At 33.8% G+C, this 21,262-nt stretch overlaps 1 protein-coding gene and 2 long non-coding RNA genes across 4 annotated transcripts; 1 reads left to right on the top strand and 2 right to left on the bottom strand.

The window, feature by feature from the left end:
* Nucleotides 1-209: 209 nt before the first annotated feature.
* Nucleotides 210-1,990, top strand: LOC145116354 (uncharacterized). Of its 2 annotated transcripts, XR_013712034.1 has the most exons (3): nt 210-320; nt 791-1,056; nt 1,932-1,990. It is a non-coding gene; the product is annotated as an uncharacterized LOC145116354 (long non-coding RNA). The 2 variants fall into 2 exon arrangements; XR_013712033.1 differs by lacking the exon at nt 1,932-1,990 and having other exon boundaries at nt 791-1,182.
* LOC145116355 (uncharacterized) lies at nt 1,818-2,360 on the bottom strand. The gene is made up of 2 exons (XR_013712035.1): nt 2,285-2,360; nt 1,818-2,192 (listed from the first exon to the last, which is right to left on the bottom strand). It is a non-coding gene; the product is annotated as an uncharacterized LOC145116355 (long non-coding RNA).
* Nucleotides 2,361-10,906: 8,546 nt separating this feature from the next.
* Nucleotides 10,907-17,733, bottom strand: LOC145117628 (putative RNA-dependent RNA polymerase 5). The gene is made up of 17 exons (XM_079053926.1): nt 17,238-17,733; nt 16,102-16,696; nt 15,894-16,032; nt 15,620-15,694; nt 15,308-15,494; nt 14,989-15,214; nt 14,826-14,913; nt 14,587-14,730; nt 14,172-14,243; nt 14,026-14,097; nt 13,831-13,937; nt 13,607-13,755; nt 13,298-13,523; nt 12,996-13,221; nt 11,944-12,086; nt 11,530-11,837; nt 10,907-11,453 (listed from the first exon to the last, which is right to left on the bottom strand). The coding sequence occupies exons 1-17, from the start codon at nt 17,542-17,544 to the stop codon at nt 11,056-11,058; spliced, it is 3,462 nt and encodes a 1,153-aa protein (XP_078910052.1). The 5' UTR covers nt 17,545-17,733; the 3' UTR covers nt 10,907-11,055.
* Between the last annotated feature and the right edge of the window lie 3,529 nt (nt 17,734-21,262).

Here is a 21,262-nt window from a genome sequence, read left to right as displayed (position 1 = left end):
GAAAAATAAAAAACAAAAAGAAAAGAAAGAAAAAAAGAGAAAAGATCACGTAAACAAAAGAGAAAAAAAGAGAAATCTGAATCGATGATCTCTTCCATTACTTCCCCAACCCTTCTTCTTGTCTCCAATTCTTATCGTCTATTGATCTTCAATTGACACCGGAGCCACCATCAACATCAGGAATTTCCGCCTTCTGATCTTCAATCGGCTTCCAACAAGCTTTTCTACTTGAATAAAAATCAACAACCTTCTCGGATTCCTGCTCAATTTGATAACGAGAAATTGGATAATTAGTTTAAATTCTCACCTTCATGATTCAAGTAAGTTAATTCATTCATGTGTCAGTGCTACATCTACATGTGTGTCATATGGGAATACTCTTGCAAACAGGACTGAATGCAGAAAACGGTTTGCTTCAACATGGTTTATGTGAATCGAATTCTCTATTGTCACAACTAAAGGACCATAATTTGAAATCAAGAAAAGAGCTGGAAGGGTGTGTAGAGCAGTTCAAGAAAAGTTACTTGATTATTAAAACAGTATTTTTAAAACAGATATAGTAATGAGGAACTTTGTTATTCTGATTATAAGAATGAGAAAACCAATTATGATTAGTGCTTGATAGATCATTTTCATTACCTAAATCACAATAAAAAAAGGTGTTTAATATACATTGCAATATACCAAAACACATTAAACAAACTCTTAATTTGATCGTCATCATCATATCACAGATGCTAAAAAGAGTTTTGATTTCTTTGAGGACTTAAATCAAACATTTGGTATGCAGGGAAACAGAGAAAGAAAGATTATCAAGGACACATTTGACAATTCATCCCCAATACTGCAAAGCATCTCGCCACTATTCCTAAATCAATGTATATTTTTCTTGTTCCATGGTTGTTTGTTTTATTTTTATCAAAGACAAAGATTTAAAAAGAAACATAAATTACCTGATGATGGTTGTTGCTGTTGGCGCTGGGCAGCGATTTCTGGTGTGCAACAGTAGACGGGAAGAAGGGCTTGAGACGGAATTGGGATTGATTTGTATTGCAGGTGTCCTTCATCTGATCATTCATCTTACGTGATTTTGCTTTTTCTTTTATGTTTTTTTAATTGTCTCGTTAAGGGTAATTTGGGCATATCAACTATAATTAAATGGAATCGTAAAAGATTGACAAATGTCATAATAATATTAATGGGTATGCAAATGAGCAACATATAGGTACGAGATATGTGTTCATCTAGAATACAAGGGACACATGCATGTCCAGACAAACTACTGAAACTAAATGTTACAAAGAAGTTCTGAAAGAACATAATAGAACACTCATTAAAAATTACTAATTTTCTCCATAGAAATTAGAAAAGCAAAAAAACACCACGTAGAGGAATTTATAAAAAAATAATATTTACATGCTCTTTTTTAACCTTTACATGCAAAAACTTCGACAATAAATTTGTAAAACGAATATTTACATGCATAAAAACAAATATTTAAGAAAACTTAGAAAATAAGCCATACTATAATTTTCCATTCCATTCCATAATAGAAAGAATAAGCACCCTTGAATGAATTTATCAATCGTATTTGTAAAAACGAATATTTATTTTGCGTGCTCTTTTATAGTTTTTACAAGAATCATAACAGGTATATAAAAAAACTTAGAAAATGAATTTGTAAAAAAATCTGTAAAAACAAAAAATCTTTAAAGTTGTATATAAACTAACATTAAAAAATATTTAGAAAACAATGTTTTAAAAAAAAAATTAGGAATTTGTAAAAACAAAGTTGTAAAAGTAAAGGACCAGCTAAAAAAACAAGAACAAATTCCAATTCGATACATTTTCAGAGTATAATGCTATAACATGAAGAAATAAAATCATGACGCTATAATCAACAAACTAAATATGTTATGCTTGTTGCATAGGGTCATTGGGTGACTCAATTCAGCCTTAGGCTATTGAGCAAGAAGAAGTTAACAACCACACCTGATATGATTTGCTAGGGACATGAGATGACGTTACATCATCACACCCTTCTCCATATCAACATGGAGCAATTCATCAACTACTTTTGCAACCTATATTTAACATGAATAAAATGTTCATGACTACATAGTAGCACCACTTGTAGCTGCAACATGTTGAAGATCATCTTCAGCAACTCTACCAGCACAAAATATATCTCACTGATCACAAAAAACCACTAAGTCGCATGTTGAGTGCAACACAATTGTTTAAAGTTGATGTTACAAGCATATGTTTACTACTTTATACTTACAATTTGTTAGCCAAGGAAGACCGACTCAAGGGCTAAAGGAGATGGTCTGGTTCTCAAATCCTGCATCACAAACTTGAATATATGTTTAGTAAGAAGGTTCGAAAAGTATTACACATTTATATATTTTTTAGTGGGGAATAATTGACTTCTAGAAGCTTATCGATGATGGAAAATGCAATCCAATTGTATTTGGTTTTCGAATTTTCTTTTATTATTTTTTTTTTACTATTGTTCATATAAGATTATCTTTCTATACTCCAATGAATCAGTAAGGGATACCAACAATATGAATTTTTTGTTGTCACAAGTCAAAGACTTTGCAAGAAACGCAATGAAAGTTGGATATTATCCATCAATTAAGAAACTAGAATACCCAAGAATAAAAAACTCATTACCCTTTAAAAATAGAATTTGGAAAAGTAAAACTAACTTGTTTGATTGGCCTTCGTTACATCAATAATAGAGCACTAAAATGAAATTAAACAAAATTATATAAATAATATTTCATCTCCAATTATATATCATTTTGTCATTAAAAAGTATACTCTAGATATATTATATATTTTAAACGAAAAAATAAATAACAAAAGACACTAAGTTTACACCAAAATTCTAATTTGATAATGTGTTATTTTTTGTCTCAATTGACACTGTGTTTTCTAATTTGTTACAATTCTGACAACTTGACCGGTCAACCCGGTTACTTGCTGACGTGGCATGATGACGTGTCAGTTTTGATGACGTGGCATGCTGACATGACATGCTGACATGTCAAAATTGATTTTTTTCCACAAAAGGCACTAAGTTTTCACTTTTTTTCGATTTTGACATTAAGGTCTTTTTTTTTCAATTTTGATATTCTATTTTTTTGTTCCAAATCGAAAATCATTTTTTCCAATTTTGTTCAATGCTGATCATTTTCCATTTGAAACCTTATAAACATTTTTTTAATACATCTTAAACCGTATAAAGACATTTTTTCATTTAAAAACCATATTTGTATATAAATACAAGTTTTTTTTACATTCAAACCATAATATTATATATAAATATGTATTAGGGGTTGTTTGATTTCCCTCTGACCCAGCCGATCAGACCTTTTATCTGACTCAGTCCGAGTCAAGCCGTTTGATAACAAGGTATTTGCTCTTACTCGGTCAGTAGAAGGCTAATAATTCTCTGATCGGGTCCTCCAAAAATATATAGCTGACCGAGATATAACTCTTATTTTCCCTCTTTTTCCTTTCTGTTTCCGCCTCCTCCACCTTTCTATTCCTCTCGCTGTATCTTCTTACACCGGTACACATCTCCTCCTTCTTCCTTCTTCACTCGCCAAACACCATCCCTCAACCAGCGCTTTCCACCCTCCTTCCCCTGCCCCTCCATCGCCTCCCCTCCCATCGGAAAGTTTTATCTCTCGATTTTCTGAAATCATTGGTTGAAATCGATTTTCTTAATGCTTGAAATCATGAAGGGTTGTTTATTAATTCGATCACAAGTCATTGTTTGAGTCAAAGAATTCGAATTATGTTTGAATTTGGAGTTCATCATTCGATTTTCTATGTTAATGAATCTGATTTTATGAAAACAGATTTGCTATTGATTATGGCTATATATGTAGACTGTAGAGAAAGAGAGGTTGTAACTTGTAACGATTTATTTGCCTATAGTTGATTTCTGTATTCTAATATTATAAATTCAAATCTTAATTGATTATGGACTTATTGTATATGTAAGATTAATAAAATCTTATATATACAGGTTCTTAAAAATTAGGAACATTGATATTGAAAAATCAAAACATATGTGGGATAACATGTTTCAATGGAGAAAAACATTTGGTGTTGACAATATCTTTCAGGATTTTGAGTTTACTGAGCTGTAAGAAGTTCTGGAACACTATCCTATCATGGTGTAGATCAGAAGGAAGGCCTGTTTATATAGAGTTATTATGAAAAGCTGATCCAGATATGTAAAATATCATGTGCAGTGGTTTGAGAAGACTACTTCCATCAGTTTTCCTGCTTGTTCTTTGTTTTTCATGTGAGACTGAAGATCAAATTCAAAACCCCTGCAACCAAGTTGCAAGGTTGCCGGAACAATAGCTGCACATGCTTAAGATTAATTGTATAAGGGACTTGTTTTTCATAATTAATGAAATCGTTGTTTTTTGTGTCATTTGTTACTTTGAATATGCTATTCTATTATTACATAATTAATGAATGTATTTATAAAAAAACATGAATTATTATAAATTAAATGGTAAATCATAAATGAATTATTATAAAAAATAATGTGTGTGGGTAATATAGTCATTTTGCATTATCAGTCAGCTGTAAAATCAAACAACAAGTTTCAGTCAAAAGTTAACTCAGTCAGAAGTTCTCACCCAGTCAGCTTCTAACCCAGTCAGCTCTCACCCAGTCAGCAACTATCAAACGACCCCTTAGTTATATAAAAACTGTATTTTTACACAAGTTTAACATGAGTTTGGAGGTTTGGAGACGTGTAGTCGATCAAGGCCCAGAGGTTAGGTTTGCAACCCGTGAAATTTTTACATCTAATATAATATTCATAATATTATTAGGAACATCTTGAATCTCATGGTGTAACTCCCATTAAATCATATTTTTCAGCACAATTTTTTCAAAAATATTGATGAATGATAAATATGGTCATTATTACATCTATTTTAGTATTCAAATTAAATTTTGGTATTTTGTTCTATATTTCTCACATTTTCTTCAATGCTGCAAACGAACGTTAGATGCAACATCAATATATACCTAATATAATTATTTAATCGTAAATAAAAATATGTGTAAAATCTACAACAAAAAATAAAATAAAATATGGTGTTTAAATGAAAAAAATGTATTTATACGGTTTAAAATGTAATAAAAAATATTTATACGGTTTCAAATAGAAAATGGTCAGCATTGAACAAAATTGAAAAAAATAATGTTCGATTTGGAACAAAAAAATAGAGTGTCAAAATTGGAAAAAAAAATAAACTTAGTGTCAAAATCGAAAAAAATGAAAATTTAGTGTTTTTTGTGGAAAAAATATCAAATTTGACACGTCGGCATGTTATGTCAGTGTGTCACGTCATCAAGACTGACACGTTATCATGCCACATCAGCAAGTAACAGGGTTGACCAGTCAAGTTATCAATATTGTAACAAATTGAAAAACACAGTGTCAAATTTGAGACAAAAAATAACATAGTGTCAAATTAGAACTTTGATGTAAACTTAGTGTCTTTTGTGCTATTTACCATAAACGGAAACTATAAATTTGGTTTCTATGTTAGTAAAAAAAAAAAAGGTCTAACTCCCTCAAGTTCAAAATTTGCAAATAATGTCTTTATAAACATGTTTTATTGTGGTTTTGGTCCTTATTTTTAACCATCAATCTAATTTGTCAAGTGTATGCTATGATTTATTTTATCCTCTTTCTATATATAAAAGCAATAATAAAATACAAAAACCTATTATCTTCTCCATGTTTCTGACATTGAGAATAAAGACCAACATTTATTCCATTTCATTCTTTTTCAACCACCTCATCATCAAACTAGGGGTGAGCATGGTGCGGTTTGGTGCGGTTTTCGTGCATAAGAAGCCTCTGCTATCTTCCCCTAACTAGCTCGCGAATACTATTACATATTACTAAGACTAGATAATTCTTCGAATGAGAGGTCCTACCCTACAACGGTTGGACTCAAACAAGAGCTGCGGAATAGAACTAGACCTAACCTTCTGAAATTATTTAGTCCTCACAATATGTAACTTAACATATTCGTTTACTAGTTAGTAAAAGATAACTAGAACTCCTAAAAGCACAAAGCAAGCAGCATTCGAGCATCGAGTAAACATAATCAAGCATATCTCATTCAGGCCATCCCTGACTAATTTGTACTAGCATGCAGTTCATAAAGCTGAGATACATATAACAGGCATCTAAGGCATCCTTCCTAGATCCTTAGTCCTACTCTAGCATGCAGTTCTCATAACATATCATAACATAAACTTGTATGGGTAATTTGGGAGTACTTACTTGAGCTCGGCTGATTGCATGCACCACACTGTTTTCTCTTTTTCAAAGTTCTTTTCTCTTTTCAAAATTCTTTTCTTTTTCTCAAAGTTCTTTTTATAAAAATGATTTTCTTTTGAAAATTTTCATACAAAGTCCTCAGTTTGAGTTCAGACACACCCGAGAGTGTGCCCGAATCCCTCAAACCAAGGCTCTGATACCAACTTGGAACATCCCAAAATTCTAGACCAAAAATTTCGTTTTAAACCATTTAATAAACCATAGTTATCAATCATTTCATCAAAATATAAGTAAAGTAATTCAAAACATTATCAGAGTATCATATCAAAACATTAGAGTAATCATCCCAGGCTAAATCATCATGGTGTGTGCAATGCAGTCATCCCGAGCTCTTCCCTCTGCTACTAGAAGTACCTGAAACCAAAACTGAAAACTGTAAGCACAAAGCTTAGTGAGTCTCCCTACACTACCACATACCATACACATAATCACATAACCACATACATTGGGCCTAGCCCGCTACCTCGGGCCCCGCCCGGCATCGGACGAATCCGGCATCAGGTCCCGCCAGGCATCAAGCCTCGCTCGGTATACAGATCTGTTTCTACCAGGCCCCGCCTGTCTCTGGGCCCCGCCCGCTATACATATACAAACATATAATCATAATCATGCTAGTACATAACAGACAAACACAACATTATAACTGCTAGTCTCACTGCCCCGCCTATCTTGGGCCCCGCCCCTACTCTGCTAATAATGAGATATGGAACCCCGTCCACACTTAGCTAGTGATGAGATACAGGCCCCCGCCCATACTCACCTCCTTACCAGGCACATACAAGTATCACAAAGACAACAAGTATAACTAAACATGCATTTCTTCCTCGGGTACCACCTGGCATCGAACCTTAGTTCGGAAACATACATATAAACCTTCCTCGGGCCTCGCCCGGCATCGGATCGTAATCTGGAAGCATATAAACTACATCGGGCTAACCCCGGCATCGGATCTAAATCTGGTATGCACTAACTTACATAAACGGCTCGGCATTGGTGCCTTAGACCCATTCCTACAGGAGAAAACTCACCTCACAAGCTGACTGTAGAATCCTGCGAATAAACCTCTAGCTGCTAGCTGGCAGATCCCTGAACTGCTGATCTCTCGACTCCCCGAGCTACCTTTACCAAAATAACAATTAGTCCAAACCAACAATCCTCCTTAGGGTAAAATGACCATTTTACCCCTTATCTAAATTGGTCCAAAACTAAGGCCCAAAAACCATAATATGAAAGGCCCAATACTAGGTAGACTTCCCAAGCCCACTAATGGCCCAATTTGCTAAATTGAGCCCAATCCCTCTAATAGGCCTTACCCTAAGCCCAAACATATTCTTGGCCCAAATTGTCTGACTTCTGATGGCCCACTAAGGCCCAAATAACCAAAGTCTAATGTATGGCCCAATCTGAGGCCCAAAACACGGCAAGCCCATATTTGATGAGTACACGAGGGGTAGTCCTTTGTACGCTAAGCGTACACGCTATATGGCTTGTACGCTGCGCGTACATGCATGTACGCCCAACGTACGTCTCTGTTAAGTCACTTTTCCCATTAAGCACATAATACTCTATTCCAAAGGCTATAATCACATATCCAGGTCCTCTTCAACGTCTTAATCCATAAAGTCACTAACTTGGTGACTTTACATGACCCAAATAAACCCAACTCCCAAAAATGGTATTCTATTTCCATGAAAGTTATCTTAACTCATGCATGAACCCATTAAGACATCCAAGATGGCAACTTTCTATCTTGGGGACTCATTTGGCACTGAGAGTGGCAACTCTAAGCCTAGGAATCAGATTTGAACCATAAAGCTCCATTCTTGGGACCAAAAATGTCCAAAACATCACTACACTATATCTAAGCATACTTGAGGAAAGTTCAAGGCTTTATACCTCAAGATGATCTAAAATGGAACAACAATCTCGGATCTACAGCTTCTCCTTTGAACCACCACCTTGCTTTGCTCTTCACTTGCTTGGAAAATGGATTCACCACACCAAAATGCTCTCCAATGGCCTTCTAAGCTCCAAGAACACTCAAAGAAGGGTTAGGGTTTCGTGGTGGCTGTCTAAGGGTGAAAGGGAGGCTGATATCTAGGGCATTATGTTCTTTATATAGTGCTTAGCCCCAATATTTGGGTTTAGGAACTCTGAGCGTACGTTGGGCGTACTCCTCCCACACCCGCGTCCACTTACTCCTCTACGTTGGGCGTACTTCCGCGCTGGCCACCTTGCATGCATGGTACCTTCTTGCCACTTTTCTCCATTAGGGACCAATAATGCCAATAACTTCAAAGTGCTATAACTTCTTCATTCTAAGTTCTTTTCTGACGAACTTTATATCCACGAAAAGGTGGCGGGACGCCCTACGCTCCTAGCTACACCCCCAAGCCTAAAACCTTCCGAATAAGACCCAAGACCCATAAAAGACCGAATCGTCACATTACACCTATCCCCTTGTCCTCCGAAATCACAATCGAGTACTTTCAAAACTGGGTGTTATAGTTTGGTTTTGTGGTTAAAATGGTACGGTTTAAATGTAGAATTTTGTGGACTTTATTTTATTTTCATATTTTTGTTACAAATAATCACCATTTTGACCAATTTAAATGTATTTAAGATGCCTATGAAATAGTTTTATGTTATTTGGTAAATTCCGATCAAAAATTATATATATATATATATATATATATATATATATATATATATATATATATATATGATATAGATCCGGTAAGAAAATTTTTTTGGTAGGAAGGTAAGAAGTTTTTTTTTCTACATATTTTTTTGACGAACAAACAAAATGAATCACTAGATGATTCATTTGTAAGATGATTCACAAGAAAAAATTCCCAAAAAAACATCTTTATGATTCATTTTTAAGTAAACTAAGAAAAAATTCATTTTTACTACAAATTTTAGTGAATAACAACAAAATCATTGTATAAATGAATCATCGAGATGTTTTTTTGAGAATTTTTTCTTGTGAATCATCTTACAAATGAATCATCTAATGATTCATTTTGGTTGTTCGCGAAAAAAATATATAGAAAAAAAACTTCTTACCTTCCTACCAAAAATTTCCTTCTTATTTGATCTTGACTCTATATATATATATATATATATATATATATATATATATATATATATATATATATATATATATATATATGATATTAAGATTTTGAGACCTGCATTATATATGGCCTTACAAAGGATTTGATTTTATAATCTCAAACTACATTGCTAGGGCAATCATTATTGCTTATATATAAAGATGTCTTTTGATTTGAATTGTATTATGCTTGTCATAAGCAAAATGAAAAATGTTAATGGTATGTAATTATACAGATGCTCAAATTGTAAAGCAAACTAGAAAAGCATAGTTGTTATACAGTGGAGAAGAATACACAATTTTTTAGCAAAATATCTTTTTATTAAATTGATATATATATATATATATATATATATATATATATATATATATATATATATATTAAATATTGCGTTTTTCGCTTTTATGGTGGAGGTTTGACAGTATAAAACCACACTGCACCGAAAATTGCGGTTTTTCTAAAATTTAAAACCGCACCATCGGTTTTGTATTTGGTTTCGGTTTTTCAGTTATTTTGCGGTTTTTCGGTTTGCGGTTCGGTTTTTGCTCACCCGTACCATCAACCATCGGCCACCTGTCATTGTTGTTGCATCGTCATCGCATCTCTCTCTCTCTCTCTCTCTCTCTCTCTCTCTCTCTCTCTCTCTCTCTCTCTCTCTCTCTCTCTCTCTCTCTCTCTCTCTCTCTCTCTCTCTCTCTCTCTCTCTCTCTCTCTCTCTCTCTCTCTCTCTCTCTCTCTCAGACATGGTCAAGATAGCATCACAAACTGCACATAAAATTTTATGGCGAGACATAAAAATTATCGACATGTCTAACTTCGATTTCACGTTGCTTGTTATCAGCTCATAGTACCACAGCCAACCAGTTTCGCTGTCAAACTTTATGGATGACCTTAAATTAAAGCTAAAATTTGTTAAACAAAACATAATCGTTTATCATTTACTATTTGTTTCTAACTTATTAACATAGTGGAGCATCACAACATATATAATCATATCCCCAAGGGTTTTCATGTTGTCATGTGCATGCCATTCCCAGTTACACCGTGCATCCATGCAATCCCTTAGGTCTCCTTTGTGCACCAAGTTGTAGTCAATTTGAGTGTTATGGCCACCACTTTGGAAGGTAATCCATTCATCCCTCTTTCTAAAGGAATTTGTTAGTCAAATTGTGTGTAATTGCAAACTCAAGGAACGAGTGTCACACATGAATCCTAGTATGTACACCACACCCCATATCCATCGATCTCTCTTCCTATATGACAATTGAAGTCTCCCCTTACAATCACCCGTTGGTCCTCTGGTATGCTCCTAAGTCTCCCCTTACAGCTTCACATACTCCATGGACAAAAAGAGCAAAGAAAGCTATAGACCCATCAACATCATCAATAAAAAATACATTTGATTTTATATATTATTCACTACCAACCAACACAGGGACTCAATCGTTGCCATTAATTAATCCCTTCATACAACAAACACATACATACACACCTACATAGCTATACATGTTACATACGTAAATCCACTTCTAAATGTTAAATAAACATGGATAAAACAGCTACTTTGAAAGGAATAGACTTTCCAGGAGTCTTCATTTCATGAAATGAACAGAGGGCTTCACCAGCTACCTTCCATGCAAACCCACACTTCTTTACATCTCCATAACTCCGAGCATAATCATAACTTACATGATAAATTGCAAGGGCTTCATTGTAAATATCATCAATCTTCCTACTACTTGTTGCAAAATCCTCAGTCCCATACAACAACTGTTTATATTTTTTAATCACAATATTTGCAGAGTTGTGTTTTGATTCATCTCCTGAATTCATAGCATCAGACATTTCATGCCTGTATGAGCTGTACCATTTCTTCCACAAATCTAAACAAGCCTCTGCAATCTCCACATTGAAGCACGGAAGTTTCCAGATGTCTATAAGAATGAAAATATGCTTTAGTGAAATTCCTTAAAAAAAGGGTATAATTTAGACAACATAAAATAAAATCACCTTGTATTGATGCATTATCAGGTAGATATCCCTTTGCAGTATCATAAATTATTCCTAAAACAGAAGAGGAATTATACGTCTTGTCGATTTTCTTTTCAAGAAAATGGGGATATTTTTGTGGCAATAAATATTTAGGAATTTCAACTGTTTTCCCACTTTTTGGTGCATCTAGAGCATCATAATACAAGTCAACTAACTTGAGTAGTTTTTCATTAATCACATGCTTATTATGAACATCATTTTCTCCCAAACTCAGATATTGATCCATCCATGTAAGCCATGCATCAGCTGCTTTACCAGCTACAATACTGAAAAAGAAAAAAAAAAAGTCAAACATTATTTTTATTAAGTGATAAAATGGGGTGTTGTTATTTGTTAATATTATGAGAAGTAGAAAAATGTTGGAAAATGTACCTCTGTTTTTGTGTAGCAAAAAGTTGAGTAAAAAGCTCAGTCTCCAATTCCTCATATGAGAGGTCACTGGGTTTTTTGCTGGGCCCACTTGGTGTAGAGTGAAGCCTTTCCCATGGTTTGCTTACTTGGAAGTAATGCAACAGCTGAGAGTGTACAGTTTGTTTGGTATGATGGAATGGAATGGAATGGAATCAACAATGTAATTGAAAGGGCAAGGTTAATGGAAGGAATGGAATATGACACTCCGTTGTCATGTTTGGGTTGAAGGAATGGAATGAGTCAAGTCAAGTCAATCAAACATTTAGTTTATTATGCATAATTAGAAAACTAAATAAAACAAAATATATTATTTCATAGAAAAAAAAAATTAACCAAATAAAGATATATCAATAAATAAATTGCATATAAACATATTTCATGTCGTTTAATAGATATACTATATGTATTTAAACAAAATTCTTCGCAAAAAGAAATAATAATTACTTTGAAACCTTAAAATAGAATTATAATAAAATTTATTTTTAGTTAGTTTTGGAAAACTTCAAAAACTATATATAATTTAATTGAAGTTCTGAGATTTTTAATGCTCAATTCCATTCCCTCTTCGACACCCTTCGTTTTTTTTAGTAAAATACACTTTTGGTCCCTGTGGTATATCAATTTCTCTAAAAGTCCAAAAAAACAACCTTTTTGCATTTTTCGTCCCTATTTCACTTTCTCTTAACATTTTAGTCCCCGAATTACAAGCCATTCAGAGATGGGTTATAATTATAAATATAATAAAGGGGTTGAAAATGTCAGTGTTCAAATTTGAGGGTGTAAAAGTGACATTTTATAAAGTAAGGAGGTCAGGGGGTGGAAAGTGCAAACGTATGAAAGTCTAGGGACCAAATCTGCCAACAAAAGAAAGTTATGTGGCCAAAGTCTAAAACCCTAAAACTTTTTGTGGCCAGAGTCTAAAATAAGAAACTTTTGTGGCCAAAGTCTAAAACCATAAAACTATACTATTCCTAAGCCAATTTGTTTTAATTTATAATAATAATAATAATTACCTGTGGGCTTTTAGAGACCCAATAAAGATCTCCATCAAAGTCACCATTAGCAATTTCACTTCCCACTGATCTCTTACCCTTGGTGGAAAAGAAAATACCATATTTAGCATTTCCAACAAATTCTTCCAATTCCACTACATATCTTGCATTTAAAATGTGTATATCCCCAAAATGGAGCCCTGGATTTCTATACACCAACACTTTTCCTGATATCTGACCATTTTCACTATCAAAAAAAAAATCATAATTACTAAATCTAATAACATGAGAATAACTTATTAAAGTAGAAAATTAATACATACAGAATAATGCAGACTTCATCACTATTCAAGATTCCTGTAGGGTCAGCTGTTCCTATAAGATAAAAACTTTCATTGACTGGAAGCTTTCCACCACAAAGACCTTTTCTTTCTTCATTTGCTAAAATTGACAAACGATATTGAAGATAGGGTTCATCAAGTGGAATTCCAGATCCAATCATTGCTACAGATGTTGCAGAATCATCCATTTGTCCATAGTTAAGTCCAACTATAAAAACAAGATTACTATGTCAATCAATATATTAAGAAATAAGAATAATTGCAAATTCTATATTGAAAAAAAAAAGTTACCTCTAACTGCTGCACGCATACTTGAGGATACTTTTTGAGCTTCTTGTAATGTAGTTTCAAGTAAACCTAAAAAGTATTCTTTAGGAACACCTCCTACACTTAGAAGTGCAATCAAGTTCTTTGAGAGATTAGCTTTCCTTGGTCTTCGACTGAAATTAAATAAATAAATAAATAAAATATAAAGATCATATTGTGTAATGTGATAAAAGCAAATGAAAATTTACCTTATGGAAACTATCTCTAAAGAACTGAATGAATCTGAATCTGAAAGCCTAGAATCTTTCTCCACCTTTATCATTGAAGGTCTGACTTGAATTGTTTGGGGTTTAAGCTTTAAAGAAATAGTCAAGAAAAGGAATTAAATTTAAATTATTTCACTACATACAAAAGGTAAAAGGTAAGTGATGTTATTTCACTACCTTTTTGTTTACAAGAAGTGTTCCTTTGACAGCATAACCTTCTTTAAACAATCGGCATTGGACAAGTAAAGGCTAGTAGTACAAAAGGTAATAATATTATGGAAGATTCTAGAAGATTCTACAAATTAAGAAATAATTTTGTTTACCGATTCTCTAATGCAAGTTTCTGTGCCTTTCGATCCCAATGCTTCTTCCTCAAGCTTGAGAAGATCAACAAACTTGTAATAAATTGGAAAAACAATAATTAGATAAAAGTTTGTATTTTGTGCAGTTTTGTGGTTTAATCCAATCAAACCATAAAAGATTCAGACATTTTCCAAAATAACCATTTCAACCTTTACATCAGGTATCACCAGTAATTCTGTAATCAAAACTGCCCACAATATAATGTTTTTTGTGTGATTTGCCCTAGATCAAAAAACCAAGTTAAAGACCCAAAAGGATAACAATCGGACAAAAATATCAGTGGTGAAAGACTTAAACTCTGAAAGCATGAAGTGTGAGTGTGACTCTTTCTTTATATATGAGTAATGGAAGTAATGTAAATGTGAAAATATTCACCTCAAAACTTCCATCATGTTTGCCCTTTGCTTCAATGAAATCTTTTGCACACAACATTGCCAAATCTTCTGAAATAAACCCTGTCCCATCTGTATGTATGAGTGTTTCACCATCTTTATCACAAACAACATTCCCATTTTCATCCTGTAATCCAGAAAAACTCATTACAATTTATAAACACAGTTTATAGAACAAATTAAGATATAAAAAAAAGGATAAAGAATTATAGATATACACACACGACAAGGGATATCTGGAATTCTTTCAACATGCACAGAAGAAAGATCAACACGAAGCTTTATTGTATTTGATAGAGCAAGTGAACATCTGCAACCAAAACAGAATGAAACAGCGAATAAGTGAATAAGCAAATGGAATAAATAGAGTTTGTTGTAGACTCACCTAGAGATGTATTTAGCCATGTTTGAGACCATATGCACATGCATGAATAAACATCTTGCCTCATGGTTTGTCTTTTTGAACAAAATGTAAGGGTCATTTTTGTCTTTCCATGGTGCATGAATAGATTCTTTTCTAACAAAATAGCATTTCACAGCCCATGAAGACACTTGTTTCTTCTTACTGTATGCTTTAGGATTCTTGTTATCTCCTCTACCATCTTTAAATGCTGACAAGATAAAGATAGCATGGGGTAAAAAGTAAAAACTAATGCATAGTAGAATGAAGTTACAAAAGAAGGGTAAATCCGTAAATAGCTCACCGAAAAGACGATAATGGCGCAAGCCAATAGAAATCCCTCCAGAAATCCTCTGATAAGCTGCAATCCAGTTACAATAATTGGATGGTGTGTCAGATGTCTCAGGGTCATCTGTAAATTGGACAATCAATACATTGTCATCTCCTAATACCCTTTGGAGATGAGTTCTTCTAGTATTAAGATATGGTCCCTGAAATAAGGAATAGCATCCCATAACATAGCAAGAAGATATTGAAGAAACAAAAAACTATTGATATGTTTTATATAGTAATCAAGATGCTGCAAAATAAAGATAAGGAAGAAGAAAATACAAACCTTAAATTGGTGATTTCCATCTGCACTCACATAACAATGATAAAGATACGTCTTTCCAGAATCCCAATCAAGATGCTGCAAAAAGAAAGATAATCAAAATCTTGCAATATGAAACAATGTTATCTGACTATAGAAAGTTGTAAAGTAAAAGGGCAACTATACATTACTAATGCAAGTTATCTTTTTGAAAGTTTTTTTTTTTTGATAAAATGACCTTTTTCGATGCCTACATTATTAATAATCGTAATGGAAAGTCATGAAATGTCTTACATACCATTGCCCTATCACAGGGTTCACAATATGTCCGGCCATACTTGGCCCAGAGTTTAGCCTCAAAATCAATCATCGACAAATTTTTCATTTTTTTTATTTCAACAGCATCTTCATCAGAGACAACATCTTCAAGCTTTTTCCTGTGCAAAACTTTAGCTAAATTTTAAGTAAGTGAAAATGAAAGCATTAGAATTCACAAGTGTACTAACCTCCCAAGATAACTATGAACCATGAACAGTTTCCTGAATTCAAGTTCATCAAGGACCAATGATTGTAGGCTAATTGCAAGACTACTTGTATGGTCTGAATGGTTTGAAGTTGATAAAATATTCCCAGGAGTGGGCCCTCCAAAAGTACCCTTTGAACTAGAACACTGCAACAGTGTTTGCTGGTTTTGGACTGAAGGAGAATGATAGATGACATTTGGAGTGTCAAAAAACTGCTGTTTTCCCTTATTAGAATTAGCACCATCCAAAGTACAATTAGGTGAGAATGCAAGTCGTTTGTTTACAGTAGATCTAAGAACATTGGGGTTTGAAGGGTTTGAATCTTTTAAACTAGAGCATGGTGAGAATGTAAGTTGCTTTTGGGCTGAAACAATATGAGTGGCCTTTGATGATTCAGCCAGGTGATAAGTAGTGGTGTTAGGAGTTGCATCCTTCAAACATGTAATTTGCTTTGAAAGTGAAGAACCACAGTCATGTGGAGATCTAGGGAAGTATTGAGGAATGGTTCTGGTCTTTGAACTGGAAAAAGGCGAGTCTACAGACTCCTTGGAATTTGGAGAAACATGGCGTGCATATTCTGCACATAAAGATGAACACAAGTTAGCATTGCAACATATACAAGATTTCCTTACTACAATTCAACTTTATATCAGAATGAAACTTATTTGATTGAATTAAGGTGTGCTATTAGAGCTTTTTGGAAATTGACACTGAGGTCTTGATATGAAAAAGATTAAACCAGATACAGAATCATCCGAACTCAAGGGATGATATTAATTTCTTTGCATTTTGAGCACCAAAATCTATTCATTGTACTACTGATATCCTCCATCGTACAAGAAGTAACTTTATTCGAACTGTGTACATTACCAAATATACTGTCCATTAATCCGAATATTCGAAATACTTTAGAGACTCCTCTCAAACAAAATTATTCATATGAATGTATACAAGAAATTGAAGATGCATAAACCCTAAATCACAACAGAAACACAAAGAAAAACAAACGCAACACTCATGATATGAGAGATCACTACGATCTAAAACAAGGATCGTGACGAAAGACAAAAGTGAGAATCATGACACTTCGAAATGCTTTGAAGAGAAAGAATAATTACTGTTGGGACTTCCGGAAGCGGAAGAAGGAGAAGGAGATCGTTTATGTGGTGAACTACAAACGCCGTTAGGGGAAGAAACCCCAGCTGAACTCGCCTTCACCATATGAATAATGAAACCAGAAAACGTACGGATCTTACTCGAAGCAGCAATTATATTTAAAATTTCGATTGCTGAGGCTTCAGTGATCGTTGAGAGTAACCGCCGGGCGGAAACATCGGGAGGCGTTATGCGTTTCTCTACGGATATCTTCTTGATCAGTTCCTCGACTGAAGGTTGTAGAGGAACTTCAGTTGAAGAATCTAACATTCCAATAAACGAAGAAAAATGTAATAATCTGAAGTGTATAACTATTTTTTATTGTTCTACTAAAGTTTTGATCGCCGGCAACAGTGTATTGTCGTCGTCGGTGAAAACTCCTGCAAGGAGAGGGTTTTGTGAACCTGCTAGCAAGAAGAGATTTTTCTCATTAGAACATTCTCAACGGACAATTTACATTTTAATTTCATATTCATATTTTTATACCGTATAGCAAAAGTGTCCCCCCTATAGCAAGATAGTCAAGTTTGTCGTTTACCAAAATTATGTATACTACCATTAGTGCTCATATATAAAAGAATATTCATCAAATCTTGAATGTGAAATTTAATAAATACAAATAATTAAGCATTGTATACAATGATTTGATGCATTATAAAGAAATAAATTATAACAAGATTCGTGACCACCAATGTTTTAAAAACCGGTTTTTTAGTTGAACCGGCATGGTGACCGGTTCCCGGTTCAACCGGTTAACCGGTTCGACCATAGGGTTAACCGGTTTCTATAATTTTCATCTTTTTTTCTATATTTTATACATACATACATATATGAATCATGAATTTGACGTTTACAAGTTCAAACATTAAAAATACATATAAAAATAAGTTGTAGATCAATCCAAATACATTGAAATAACACATAACCATAAGTTTTAGTGTTTTACATCAATTCATATACGTCAATATATATATATATATATATATATATATAATACCGAAACAAAATATAGTTTTAGATGAATACAAACATATCAAAAAACTTTATAACATTTACCATATGTTTTTATTTAGAAAAAACTAAATAGATTTGAAAAAATCACCAAAGTTTATTATGCAAATGGTTCTTTTCATGTATTTTTATTCGATTTAACCGGTTCAACCGGTTTTTTTTGACCGGTTCAACTGGGTTTTTTTAAAAACCGGCCGGTTCAATCCGGTTCAGAAATCGACGTAAAACCGGTGATAGTTGAATCGCTCCCTCCTCCTGTTCCCGGTCCAACCGGTTCGACCGGCCGGTTCAAACCGGTTTTTAAAACATTGGTGACCACCCTTCCCCTCACCTCCCACGATCCCACGATCGATAACCAATCTTCTCCTTACCTCCCACAATCGATAACCACTATTTTCCCCTACCTCTCACTTTTTTTATTTATACTGTGTTCTTGAGTTTTTTTAGGAGAGAAATTGAAGGAAATGAGAGGATTGAGAGGGAGAAAGGTGTTCTTGATTTTTTTTAAGGGGAGAAAGAAAATGGGAGGAGAGGATTGTGAGAGGGAGGGAAGAAGAAGAAAAGAGGCAAACTCTCTTTCCGCTCAAATTTAGGCGGATTGAGAAGGAAATAAGAAAATGATTGATTTTATCCTCATCTTCTCTTTCTTCTTCCTTGATGAAGCATTGAAGTTGATGAACCCTAAACAGGGATAAAAACGTAATTTAACTGTAAACTACCTTTCCTTCCCCTTGAACTCGAGAACACATCTATCCCCTCTTCTTACTCCTTCCATCTTCTTCCCTTTCTTCCCCCTTCCCTCCCTTTCCTCCCCCTCTTTAAAATTTAAACTCAAGAACACAGCGCTATAGTTAGGAAAATCTTCAATAAAGTCTCAATATTTTGAGGCGAGTTACGGTTTAATCCTAACTTTTATTTTTTGAACAGAAAAGTCTTGATGATTTAATATTTTACCTAAATTAACGAAACAGTCTTTATTTTTTTTTCAATAGTAAATGATAGATTATCGTATAAAATTAGATAATCATAACTTTTTTATTCAAAAAATAAATGTTAGGATTAAATCGTAAATTGACCTAAAATATTAGAATTTTATCGGAGATTTCCCTTTATAGTTATTATAACTTCCATTTGTGGTTTCAACCTCCACTGTATCATTATCGAACCCATATAATTATCTCCCTTCCATCCATACTTAACGATCAATAACCACACACTCCCCCCACATCTCATTTTTGGTAAACCACAACTCCACTCACTTCCCACAATTAGTAGCCACCCTCACCCCACCTCCACCTCCCACTTTTAGTAACAACTAAACCATAATCATATATAACATTGTAGTCGTGTGGGTGTTTTGGGTTAGTCTTTCATTGTTTCTTAGGGTTCATATTCGTCAACCTTGATTTTTAAGAAGTAAAAATAAATAAGCATTATATATAGTTATTTCATGAATTAAAGAGAGATATATGATAACTAGATTAGTAACCACCCACTCTCCCACCTTTTATGATTGGTAACCACTCCTCCCTTTCACCTCCCACGATCAGTAACCACCCATCCATCACCTTTCACTTTTAGTAGACCACCCATCCCTCACCTTTCATGATCGATACCTTAACTTTCACTTCCGATATTATGGTTACTATAACTTCCATTTGTGCTTTCAACAACCATTGTACCATTATCAGAACCATGTTCTCCCTCTTACCCCTATCTCTCATGATCGTTAACCACCAACTCCCTTATATTCTACTTTCGGTAAACCATCCCTCCCCCACATCCCACAATCATTAACCACCCTTTCTCCCACATCTCACTTTTGGTAACCAATAAACCTTAAAACCATATATAACATTGTAGTTATGGGATGTACATGGGTGTTTTGGGATGGGCCCTCATTGTGTTTTATTGTTTGTAAGACTATTAAAAGCCTTAATTTATCAGAAGATAACAATTAACCCCTCTTTATGTGTTCATCTTTTTCCCATCATTTTATAATCTTTTTACATAGTGTTTTCCAATTTGTTTTGGGTAGCAAATAGGTAACCCTATTAATTTTGATATTATGTCTTAATGTTGAACAATTTCACAAATAATTATTACAACTTCACAACTATTAGTTTTACATTACTATTATATTTCTCTTGAAAATGTTATTTATTGCTTAATAACTCGTTAAATTTGGTATATAATGGTCTAGTGTTGTTTATACAAGTTAAATTATCAATCAAATAACGATTAAGAAATGATGGCTTTTGGGTTGCATGTTTCGACGCCATGGGAACTGACAATGGAAGTGAGTAAAATTTAGAAAGGGTTTTCATCTAACCAAGAAGTATATATCCCTTTAAAATATTTCCATTATTATTGTTTACCTTTACTCAGAGGTTGCAGTGGGGAGAAGTAATGAGAGGAACCGGTAATGAAAGGAGATATGAAGGATTGGTTAACTACTTATCCTTCCATATAGGCCTTTTCCTTTAGTAATTCTGGTTTGATATTGAACATTTTTTTCCCAAAGATCCATACATAAGTACTTACATCTTGGTTTGATGGAAACTCGAGTGGAAGTGGGTCGGAAACTAATTTTTCATATGATTTGCCATTGACTAGGAAGGTAAATGTATATTCCTAGATTTTTGGATAAGTTGATATATAGTTGAGGAATATGTTGAAAAACTTATGTCGTATGAAGCTTCGTTTTTAATAAATAAATGGACAAGTTATGTAATAAATCAAATGTCTCACAAAAATGAAAAGTAAATAATTGTTTGCTAAGTCATGTTGAATGGTCAGTGTAATGTCCCATTTTCACAACCAACCAAGGAACAAGCAAGAAAGCCTACTCTAAAGCCACAACCAACCAAGGAACAAGCAAGAAAGCCTAGATCAAGAGTTCTCAGGCTATCCTACATGACCACCTACGGTCCCTAGGGCACTCCACTAGATGATAACCAGCAATTACAGGTAGACA

The sequence above is a fragment of the Lactuca virosa genome, chromosome 5 (genome assembly GCF_052849685.1).
Source record: "Lactuca virosa cultivar CGN04683 chromosome 5, Lactuca_virosa_CGN04683_v6, whole genome shotgun sequence".
Classification (NCBI taxonomy): Eukaryota; Viridiplantae; Streptophyta; class Magnoliopsida; order Asterales; family Asteraceae; genus Lactuca; species Lactuca virosa.
Note: the sequence above shows the minus strand (reverse complement) of the source record. Positions and strands in the feature narration are given on the sequence as shown.